The 11,944-nt window shown below is 39.7% G+C and overlaps 1 protein-coding gene across 2 annotated transcripts; it reads right to left on the reverse strand.

Moving 5' to 3' along the window:
* Positions 1 to 2,583: 2,583 nt before the first annotated feature.
* LOC124398150 (transmembrane gamma-carboxyglutamic acid protein 3) lies at positions 2,584 to 11,644 on the reverse strand. 2 transcript variants are annotated; one of them, XM_046868203.1, is made up of 4 exons: positions 11,561 to 11,644; positions 9,860 to 9,905; positions 8,201 to 8,361; positions 2,584 to 7,386 (listed from the first exon to the last, which is right to left on the reverse strand). In XM_046868203.1, exons 2-4 carry the CDS (start codon positions 9,867 to 9,869, stop codon positions 6,838 to 6,840), a joined length of 720 nt encoding a protein of 239 aa, XP_046724159.1. In that variant the 5' UTR covers positions 9,870 to 9,905; positions 11,561 to 11,644; the 3' UTR covers positions 2,584 to 6,837. The 2 variants fall into 2 exon arrangements, with proteins under 2 accessions (XP_046724159.1, XP_046724160.1); XM_046868204.1 differs by having other exon boundaries at positions 9,860 to 9,900; positions 11,561 to 11,622.
* Positions 11,645 to 11,944: the final 300 nt, after the last annotated feature.

The following is an 11,944-nucleotide window of genomic DNA, read 5'->3' on the forward strand; positions in this document are numbered from 1 at the left end:
GTGTTGTTTAAACTAAACGAGTCATTCAGCAGCAATATAAGACGGTACTAATAATGTTATTAATAATAATAAATATTAATATAATGATAACAATAATAATTATTAGTATTAAATAATAAGAAACATATTACAAATTAAATATTACTTTCATAATCAATCAATCAATAAATAAAATGAGCAATAATAAATCTCTAAACATTTCTTTAACCGGACCAATAAATACCCACGTTTTATAATTCACTTGTTTAATAATTCACAAAAAAGATATAGTCAGTGATTTGACAGAAATTAAAAATTTGGCACTTAGAGAGACCTTGTTGTGCCAAAGAACACTGGGGATATTTATTAGTTTAATAATAATAATGATGATAATAATAATAATAATGATGTTGATAATAATAAATGTATTAAATAAGTATTTACACTACCAACCACAGTGAAAATATCAGCAATAACCCCGAGCATCTGTCCACATGGTGTACAACGATAATCTTTCAAATTAATTATGGTAAAGGATAAAAAAAAAAAAAAAAGAAATATCTCACTAATTTCTGATAAAGCTTGATCAACAAAGAGTTGTATAGGTTAGGAACCTGAACACTATGTAGATATACAAAATAATAGTTAATGTCTATGAAAAAAATAATAATAAAAAATATATATATATATATATATATATATATATATATATATATATATATATATATATATATATATAAAACGGATAAAAGTCGACATGTAGAACCTGCAACAGTGATCACATAGCAGCAATCTTTCACCCATTCTCATGTAACATGTGAAATACAAAAAAGTCTGATGTTCATTATTCTCAAAGTTCGACTTCACAAACTGTCAGACATGCCATCAAGGGGAATTTTGTAAAACGTATGCAAAGTTTTACAAATTTGAAACTTAACTTGTGAAACATGAAGATCAACTCAAAGTGTTTACGATTGATTGCATCAAACTGCAAAAAATTAACTGAAAAACAGTCAAAAATAAAAATGCAGTACATAATAAGTGCTTTGAATTCTGTCAACTCTAATAACTGTACAGCATTTAAGACCGACGCACAAACACACAAGTATATTCCGTACAGCTTTCATGATTACACGTTTGTGATATTTGTTTTTTTTTACGTCAATGTGACTGGAAGCTCTAAAAAAGATGTAAACTTTAGAAAGAAATATTTACAGTGTCTGTGAAAAGTGTGGAAACTCTTATGGTTTACGAGACTCACGTGCATGTTCCTTTTGTTTTAATGCAACAAACTCATCTGATGGCAAAAACACACAAGAGTTTACACAAAAGAACTTGTGTAAGACGAAGAAAAGAAGAGAAGATGTGATCAGACTGCCCTCACCCCCACACTCGCACATGGAGGTGGAAGCTTAATCGTTTTTTTGGAGCAGTGAAGGTTGGAGACTTATTTCGGGAAGTGAAAGGAATCCTGAACCAACATGGCTCCCATTCCATACTTTAACACCATGCGATTCCTGTAAGCGTTATTTAGAGAGCCAACAGTCGTCTGGAGTGATATCTATCATGACCTGCCCTGTCGGTGCACCTAAATCCTACTGAACTGCTCTGGGATGAAGTGGATCACAAGAAAGAAACCTCCAATTCGTAAAGAACATCTTTGGCGAGTTTTACAAGAGACACAGCAAAGTATTTCAGCTGAACGTTTGGAGAAAAACGAAGTGTCCGGATGCTGAGTGTGTGTAAAGCTGACCTTCATGCTGATGGAAGATCTTTCAATGAACATAAAGTGGAGCATTTGGACATATTGATACCGGTACATGACCGAGTTTGTTGCACGGAAACAAATGGATGTTTTATAAAAGACTATAAAGCCATAAAAAACTCCAAACTTTTGACAAGCACTAATATATATATATATATATATATATATATATATATATATATATATATATATATATATATATGTATAAAATCTTTGGGAAGACCAAAGAATTTCAAAAAGGAAACCAAAAAATAAACAACCCATACGTCATGAGATTTATTTTCTTTTTCCAGGCATTTCAAGCCCTGTATGTACATATGTATGTAGCCTGCATAATGAATAAACGAAAAAAAGAATATAAACAAAACATTAATGCGACGATGATGGCCATTTTGATATGAGCGCTTATCTGATCAGCCAATCACGTTGCAGAAAGGCAGCGCAGTTACATGTCAAGAGCTTGAAATGTAGGCAGCTGAAATTTCAGAAAAACACCAACCCTATCTGGTGCACATCCACACCAGGTTCTCAAGCTATGGATGCTTTTCATCTAAAAAAAACTTGATTATTCAAGTAAATGAGCAAAATGTTAACTCAGACTCACGCTGGTCAACCTGCGGAACTGCTGCTTTGTTAGATGTTTTTTGTTTTTTGCGCCATTCTGCGTAAACTCTGTGTGTGAACATGCTCAGCAGTTAACTAAAGCTCTTGACCAGTATCTACATGATTGACGGGTATTTTTATAAAATTTGCTGTGTGTGCAAGTTGATTTTTGTATTTTTTTTTTCAAACTCACGTCTGCACAACATGGTGAATGAATTCGGAAAATTCCCAGGAGATAAGTTTCAAACGTTTTATACACATACACAGATGTACCGTTTGAACATAAGCAGGTGTTATAATTTCTGTTTATAGTGATAAAAAAATACATAGTTCAACAGAAACATACAATATCTCATCAGAGCCTTGGACATGATTTGAAGTTCTTAAAAATAAGACATTAGGCGTGAATGGAATAAAAAAAGAAGCATCATGCAGTAACGCTGAGCAGAAGTTCAAAGGTGCACGTACATTCACACACACACACACACGACATGCCACGTGAAAACACGTGGCTCCGGTGGCACGTTGTAGGTCGGTAAGTGGGAATAAAGACACACACATACACACCTCATCATCATCACCAAACACTTTAACCTTCATGTTCTTCATAAACTGTCTACGTATACACAGGTTAGAAGCTCAGATCAGGTATCTCATCCATCACTATACTAAATACAGTCACTAGGGTTTGATGTCAAATCTCATTCAGTCAGAAAAGCTCATGTCACATGACTGGCAGCTTAAACACATTCAGAAAAATTTTTCTAAAGCTGGTCACCACCTTTGCTGTGCTCCTGGCATGGTCATCTACATTCCACCCCGATCTTCACAGACTGAGTTCTATATTTCCTGACAGTATAAGTCTTGTGCCTTTGTGTTCTGGATTTATTGGACTAGATTTGCTGACAGGTTTAAATTCCAGGATACTCAAATGATAGTGTATGCTGCGTTCTTCTTTAGCAGAATTGTTCAAATTGAGGTTTTTGGACTATCGAAATTTAAACAATGAACAATCCTCAGAAGGTGTAGCAGCAATCACTGGGTCGCTCGTACCGAACATTTCCGAGTAAAGCGACAAGGTGAGAGAGAAGGAGGTCAACGCGGCGATAGAAAACGTAAAGGCGTAAACGGAGGCTGCGTAAATCCGGAAAAAATCGGAAAACGCCACTTTCTTCTACAAACGCTCCGCATCCACACTTTCCGTTTTCAATCGTTTCCCAAACGTTGCTCGTTCGCAATGAAACGTCTGAAAATGCTCATTTCCACCTGCCGTTTATTTACTTTCCAGCTTCTTCGAAACGTCGCGACAATGAATGATTTTCAAATGTATCCACTTAAGAGAGTGCTCTCAAAAAGCAGGGTTTTAGTTGAATGGCAACGCCGTCTCGGTGTGGACAGGAGGCCAAAACGTAGAGAGTAAAATATGCGTTTTCAAACAAAAAACTTATTAGTGTAGACATGGCCAGAAAAAGGACACATGGTACACGTCGTAACCAAATATTTGAATTGATATTTTATCCGTTAAAAACACAGGTTCACCCTCGCTTTCTCTCTCTCCGGTCAGCCGTCTATGAGCTAATGTATGTAGAAGAGGGCAGATAGCACTTTCCTCACAGTGTGTTACTCCTCTATGAAGGAGCACGAGCAGCATTTAAGTAAAATGTGACTCTTTCTGAGGAAGTGTTAGTCTAGACTCTATGTGTTAGTGCTCACCCTCCTCCTTCGGTAGCTGTATGGTATGATGGAAAATTAACTGCTTGGTGGACAGGAATTAACATATAATCCGGTTAGGGAGGGAAAAAAATGCTGAAAAAGGTGAATTAATTTTTAATTCAGTGCCTTGCAAAAAAAACCTAAATAAAAATAAATAAATAAAATGAAATATGGGAAAGAAACACATCATACACTGACCTCAATTCTACACTCCAGAAAGAATTGCTTTGGATAAACGCATCAGCCAAAAGCCCGTAGAGAGGTAACACCAAAACTCTTTGGATTGAAAGTCCTGCTAACGCACTTGAACGACAGCTCAGCATCAAGCTTTCCAGCTGAACAAACAGTGATCAACATTAGATGCTGCGATATCTAATATTAGAGTTGCAAAACTTGGGACTGTTTGGTACTGGCAGTGAAAAAAGTATTTTATGTATGTATGGACAACAGTTTGTGGACACCAAACCATAGGAATGTTCTGTGCTTTTTGTTTTCTTTTTTGCAATGTGCTCATTCAGCCACAAGAGTGTTGGTTAAGTCAGATGGTGATGTGAGGTGAGGTGAGGTGAGGAGGCCTGCAGTGCATTAAGCGTTCCAGCATTTCCAATTCATCCCAAAGGTGTTGAATAGGGTTGGAGCTCTATAGCAGGAGATCTTCCACTCCAACCCATGGAAAGCAGATCTTCATGGAGTTGGCTTTCTGCACAGGGACAGTGTCGTAGCGGAACAATTTCGGGTCTCCCAGTACAAATGATGGGAACGTTTCCTCCTACAGCATCCGAAGACGTCCTGTATAGCTGAATAAAGTCGGGTGTCCCAATACTTTCCCATATTTCCTGCAAAGGTGGCAGTTGTTTGGCTTAAACCTGAGCTGAAAAACGAAATGTAGCGTTTCAGTAGGGCAGATAAAACTCGTTAAGACTCGAGAATAGTTTGGTGAGGAATGAGACGACATGAAGACGAGCAGCGTTGTACAAAATACTACAGTAGAGCACTTGGTGAAGTCAAAAGCAACGTAAAATTGTTTTTTGTGAGGGGGATTTTTGTTAGTTTTTTTTTTTTTTTTTTACAAATTTCACACAGTTTGTTTATGCCGTTATAAAAAAGAGTAACAAAAGCTGTAAACAGTCAGAGAGCAGAGGGAGCAAAGAGGGGAAGAATCAGGAATCTGGAATGTTTTGTTGTCCAGTAATTGTGCTGTCTGTAGATTATATGGTGGTTGGTTGGTTTGTTTGTTTTTGATATTTGTTGCAGCAGCGGCTCGTGACTATCGATTTTGGTAACGGGGGAATGACATAGTGGCCTCAATTATACTCGAATCATTACATAAATCACAATCTAGTGCATTTTTAGAGGAACTCGTTATTAGGCAAGTGAATTTCAACAGCGTACAGTCTGGCAGATTGCATTCAGTCGCTCCAGACATAACCGTGTTTGATTAAGGTGCGTTTCTAATCGTAGTGTTTCATTAACTGGCGATTTGGTACAATTTCCAGGCGCGAGTGCAAAGGTTTTTTCACATTGTTTTTTGGTAAACTGTGGTGCGCACGCATTTCTTATGCACATCCCTTTTTCTCTGCAAATCTTCTCTACGTCGTAGACAACGTACGTCTGCATTTACACGTTTCCTTTTTCTCTATACATTTATTTTTAATGATTTGCTAGGAAATGGGATTATGGTGGCCGCAATATATTTAACCTCCTTCTGGTGTTAAAAAAAGAAATATGCCCCAGGCAACCTCGGCATTCTGTCCAATGCTCCTTTTTTAGTAAAGATATTACTATATTGAACATGGGGCAGCATCGTTCCTGTCCTTTTAGCGATTTATGCAGTTCCATTCTTCACCACTAGGGGCAATAATAACTGTATGTCGTTAAAGGAACATCTAGGAAGAAGTAAATCAGTGCAACATTTCTTTTTCAAATCAAGTGTAAAGGTAATAAAATATATATATATATATACCTGTACCTGTCTCTATAGACGAGCCGCTGCTACATTCTCGGCACAGACTCTTGAGAATGTGTGTGTGTTGAGTATTGAGAGTAATCCCTTTTCATATTGGTGAAATCACTGGCAGTAAGTTAACCACACAACTGGCCGACTGATTGACTCGTAATCCCACGTGTTTAAGGCGTGTGCTGATTTTGGTAAGATAGAATTAGATGCGTGTGCACTTCTAGCCAACAGCATTTTACAAACAGTGGCCAATCTTTTAAACGCAGCCATATGTCTTATTATAATTTGCATATTATTTTACTGCGTTATGATACATTATGTTTGCAGAGCAGGTTTAGAAGGACGTTGGCGTTTGGCAGCACTTTCTGGTTAACTCCTAGATTAGCAAAGTACATGTGGAATATGGCACACAAACATTTGATTACATTTGATTCAACACTAGACTCTCCATTCTGTCCAAAAAAAAAAAGCAAAAAGTTAAATTAGGTTGTCCCTTTTGTACAAATGCTCTTTTAGGCTTTTTTTGCAGTCCTCATCATTTTGTACAAAATAAACAAAAAAAAAACTTGACTGTTTTCCTCACCGACGAGAGCGCGATTCGTTAAAAGCATTGAATACGATGAAGGACGCAGGTAATGTGCGTGAGGTGCTGAGCAGCTGGTCGTGGTTTGTCGGAAGAGTGCGAAAAAACGGACATGGACGTCCCACCAACGAAAGCGAGTCCAGGAGAAAAAAAAAACGACAACCGTTTCCACGCTGGGGAACTTAGAGCGGGATCCGAAAACACCCTCGGGTCCGATAGAGCTCGGAGTTTCTTCACTCACTTTTCTTTCACAATCTCTTCGTACTTGGGAGGCGGATCGCTGTACGGGGTGGTGGTCTCGTCGCTGCTGCTCTCCAAGTGGCCTGTCACTTCTTCGTAAGACGGAGGAGGCGTAGCGCCGGACAGACGTGACGCCACGGACATCGACGCGTCCTGCACGTAGAGTCCGCGGACGTTCGGGGGTTGCAACGAGCAGTCCAGGGTCCCTGTGGTCGCACCCCCTCGTTCCCTTTCCCTGCCGCTGGGCACCACGCTGGTCCGCTCGTTCGCGTGCGAGTTGTCCGAGTGCGAAGGAGTGTCGCGGTGCACGAGGATTCGGGGAAGGCTGCGGGTGTTGCGATTGGCCAGGTAGCGGTTCTGCGTGTACGCGGGGCGCCGGCGCGTGGCCTTCTGCAGCTGGCAGCGCCAGATCAGGAAAAGCGCGATGATGATGAGGAGGGCGACGCCCAGCAACGGGACCACCATGTACACGGTGTCGGCGCGCCCCGAACGCGTTTCTGCGTTGTTGTTCACGGTGTACAAACTGCGCGTCTTCCAGAACTCCATCTGCGGTTAGGAAGAGGTGTGTTAAGTGTGTTTTGACTAAATTATTACACAAAACTCGACAGAAACCACCGAACAAAACCCGGCTCTAAATATCCTTCTCCAAAGTACTGCAATCGCTAATCGCATATTCATGTTGGATTGTAGAAAGGAAAAAAAAAAACAGTCATAGAAGGAAATATATATAACAGAATGCAATATTTCTAGGCAGCGAGAGCAATCATGGCCTGGTGGGCATGTTACACAACACCAAACTTCTTTAAAGCAGTTCAGCTCTGACTCATTTCCAACTCAGAGGTCTTATACAATCGCTTGATCACTCGTCAGCACTACAGAAGCTGAAAAACATGCATATATCGATAATAAAACATCCGGAATGAAAAAAAAAACCCTGCAGGTCAGTGCTGGTCAGTGCAGCAAATGATTTCAAGTGTGAAAATGCCAACTAAAAAGACAGACGTAAACTAGGGGATGGTAAATGGGTTATATTGAAAATGTCATTTTTTTACTGTTCAACACCTTAACTGAAGAATTATTGTCCAAAAATCCGACAATTTCCTGACCGGCTCTGCCAGCAAGCAGTTCCTGACTTCACAGCTGGTAATACTACACACACACATGTACACACTTTAAAACAAAATGGTCCCAATTTTGCAATTCTGGAGGATTCAAATATTACTTTTTAATATATTTTTTTATATTTTTTAAAAGAATTGGAAAAAAAAACCCAAAAAAACCCACACTTATAGCGATAATATTTGGTATATTTACAACTTTCCTAATTGGAACTCAGAGTCTCATATTGAGATTAGCGTACTGTTTTTTCCTTGTTCTCAAACACCTCGTTGGCCTCCTCGAAGCTGCAGCTTTCCTCCACACATTCTCTCTCAAGGTTGCCCCCACGTAACTCCTCCAGGAATCCATTAGCCCGTGGAAAACGTTTGAGGAGAGAGTTTGCATCCTTTCCATTTAAGAATGCTGCGGACGACAGAATACGAGTGAATGAAAGAGTGGAATGAAAAGAGAAGGAACGATGGTAGAAACATGGAGCATGACAGCAAAAGTAGGAAAAACCTGTTTTGTGAAATTAAACAAAATCTTTGGAAATCTTTGGTTTTGACACTTTCCTGATTAGTACAAATTCCTTCACTGATGCATAAACTATATGGACAAAAGTGTGAGGACACCTGAACATGACATCTTTTTGAGCATCCCATTTCGCATTTCCACTGTTATAATAACCTCAACTCTTCTCAGAAGATGTTCCACCAGATTTTGTAACATGGAGATCGGCAAAATTTTGATTTAACCACGAGGGTGTTAGTAAAGTCAGATACTGATGTAGGTGAGAAGGTGAGGAGCTCTGGGGTGCATTCACATTCATCCCAAAGGTGTTGGGGGCACCATAGCAGGAGATCTTTCACTCCAACCCAAATCTTAATGGAGCTGGCTTTGTGCACAGGGGCGTTGTCATTCTGGAGCAGGTTTGGGTCTCTTAGTTGAAGCGAAGGGAAAATGTAATGCTACCGCATCCAAAGACGTCCCGTATAATTGTGTGCCTCCAAGTTTATGATAACGGTTTGGAGAGGAACCACGTAAAATCAGGTGTCTCAGTACTTTTGTCTACACAGCATGCCATTGGTGACAAAACATATACATGAGTTAAAGCAACTTTAAAAAACATCTTGATCTTGCAGGAATTACAAAACACCGCCTGGGAGAGTTGCCAAGATGGCCGCCAAAGTGAACAGATTCGTACAAGAACATCGCTTACTACAATGGAGCAGTTTCCTTTTCGTTAATTCACTCTTGTCAAACACACACACACTCCTCTCTAATCTGTCTAGCACTGATGTCTGGCTAATATTACTGCACTCCTGTGTGTGATAGTGTTTATTTGGGTTGCATAGTTTAACCCTTTTTGGTCAAAACAATTTAAAAGAAAGTCACCTGCCATTTGGACTTTCTTTAAGGAAAAAAGGATTTTAAAGTCCACATTAAAAAACGATTCAATCCTGTGTGTTAATGTACTTCCTCCTAAAACCCGAAGGTCACAATGACCTTGTATTGAAGTGTTCGAGAAGAGTGTTTCAGGATGTGCTTTTCATTTCCTTCCTCTTTATAAGGAATAAACTACAACCCGTTTTTTATTCTTCTTTCTTCAATTGAGTGATGGATGGAAAACGGAAAAGACTGTTACTGACGAGCTCCTACTGTAGAGCAAGACCCGCCTCTGGGGGCGGGGCATACGGTTCTATAGAGCGTTTAATTGGATAATTTCAACAAATACGAATTTGTATGCACAAAATATTTCCGAAAAAAATTTTGTTTTATTAAAACACCAATTATGATTCAGGGCTGATTCGAAGCAGATGCAGAAAATAGAAACTGGATTGAAAAAACGGCTCTTTAGGCAGAACTTCATCTTGAAGGACAGATTTGTTTTGAATGAATTGAACTGATGTTAACTGCTCACCTGCTGCCATGCTACCGCCAACAACCTTAAAGCAGAGTATTCTGTACTGAAGGAAAAAAGATACGTTAACAGAAGCACACGAGGCAGTCATATTTATTCCTTTTGAAAATTTGAAACATTTCTTTAAAAAACAACAACAACAAAAACAAGTCTGACATGCAATAAACATGGGGCGTACACTGTATTTCTATTTGAACATGCTACACTAAAACAGAAAACCCTTCAATTACAGGCGAAAACCTGGGCTTTAAACCCAAAACCTTTGGGATAACTGATCATTCCCAGCATGACGAGCTCTAATGCAAGAAAGAAATCAATTTAATTATCTGATCCTGAACTCCTCGGTATAAGGAAGTCATCTGATAATGGAACTACTGGCTTCAAAGTTGAACGCAGAAGATGTGAGGGAAAATGAGCCAAGAACAAATGGGTTTGTCTGCTGCATATAAACACAATAAATCCACTATCATTTTCCTACATCATCGCCATTTTGTTTATTTAATGTAGGGAAGTGGAAGTTTGGTCGAATCTCAGAGACTTCTGATCAGAAGGTGGCACAAATCTCACATGGGCCCTTGATCCAGGCCCTTACTGCTCAGTTGTATAAATAATCGCTTTGGATAAACGTAAATCTTCCAGTGTCTGAATTCGAATGAATTCTCATTTCAGTTTTACTTTTAAGGATTTCATTCATGGCCCGTTTCCTTCTGAATTCTTGAACCTTTATACGACCCTCTGCACACCCACACCTGAGAGTATTTCAGTGTGGCACGACTCCTACACATTTTCAGTAGTGAAACATCATGAAACATCTCACGATGCTGAGGTAGCACCATTAGATCCAGGTGCTGACGGATTGGTGTAGTGTGGTGGACGGTGATTAGTAATGTAGGTACAAACGTACCTCGGTGTAGAACAAAAAGTCCAAAAAAAGAAGTCAGACCCGATCCGGGTCGTCGTCATTTTTACGTGAACGCAGCTTTTATTGTGTATCTGACTGAAAACTGTTTTACATTTTACATTTTCAGGAATTAGGGTTTGGATCGTGATGAGGTCCAGATCCAGGACCACGGCCAGCTCTACGTCCAGGTCCATGGGAACTTTTGCTCCTCATGAAGCACTGAGTTATGGCTGAATCCTTCACCCCCTGAGTGAAGTCTGGATTTATGGCCGTGACTGTCCCCTTTTATAGACGAGCAAAGGGGGCGGGGCGAGGCAAGGTTTCCATGGAAACGGGCCGGGGTAGACGTGCCACAAGCGTCCGCCATTTAAATGGTTTCGGCCCCGGTGTGGAGCTTCTTTAATTCCTGTGATTTTACTCACATTCTATTACATTTATAAGGTGAGATGTTTCTTAAACGTTGTACTTTTTGTTTTCCTCCTTCCAGATACCAAATAATAAAAAAAACTCAAAAAATACAATGATAACTAGCATTTTCTGTGAATATAAATCAATCTGAAATCCGATACACATTCAAACAAAACGATCCCTAATTATTAATGATGTAATCAATTATTATTCGTGTCCGACAACAAATCCAATCAAGAAGCTCAACAACTTCCCCACATTGTTCCCTAAAAAGGCTTCCCTGTCCCCCGAACAGATCAGAGATGAAGTTCCGTGTGCATCCATGTGTGTGTGTTTGTTTGTTTGTTTTTGCATCTTTATGGACGAAGAGTTGAGAAAAAACAAAGCCCTACCTTCCGCTCCGTTATCAGCGCTCATCCCTTCCATCCCTGTTTCCTCCGGAAAGGAAGGAAGCGCCCACATGAGTCACACAGGACGTTTGATTGACGTCCGCGAGGACCAATAGGAATCCAGCGCTCCCGCGGCTCGACCAATAGGAGCGCTCGGTGATCATTATAACCGCGCGGTGTCATGGCTTTGGAATGAGATGTAGAATAAATAAAGCGGCTTTTGTAGTCTATTACCAGGAATAAAATGTTCGAAATGTCGAGACGAATACCTGCGTGCTTTGGATATTGCATTTGTTTTAAGTTATTTTCCTGTATACAAAGAGTGTGTGTGTGTGTGTGGGGAGGTCTTAAGGTCTTTGAATACAAGGTCTAGGCCACACCTTGTTG

Source organism: Silurus meridionalis, chromosome 15, assembly GCF_014805685.1.
Source record: "Silurus meridionalis isolate SWU-2019-XX chromosome 15, ASM1480568v1, whole genome shotgun sequence".
NCBI lineage: Eukaryota > Metazoa > Chordata > Actinopteri > Siluriformes > Siluridae > Silurus > Silurus meridionalis.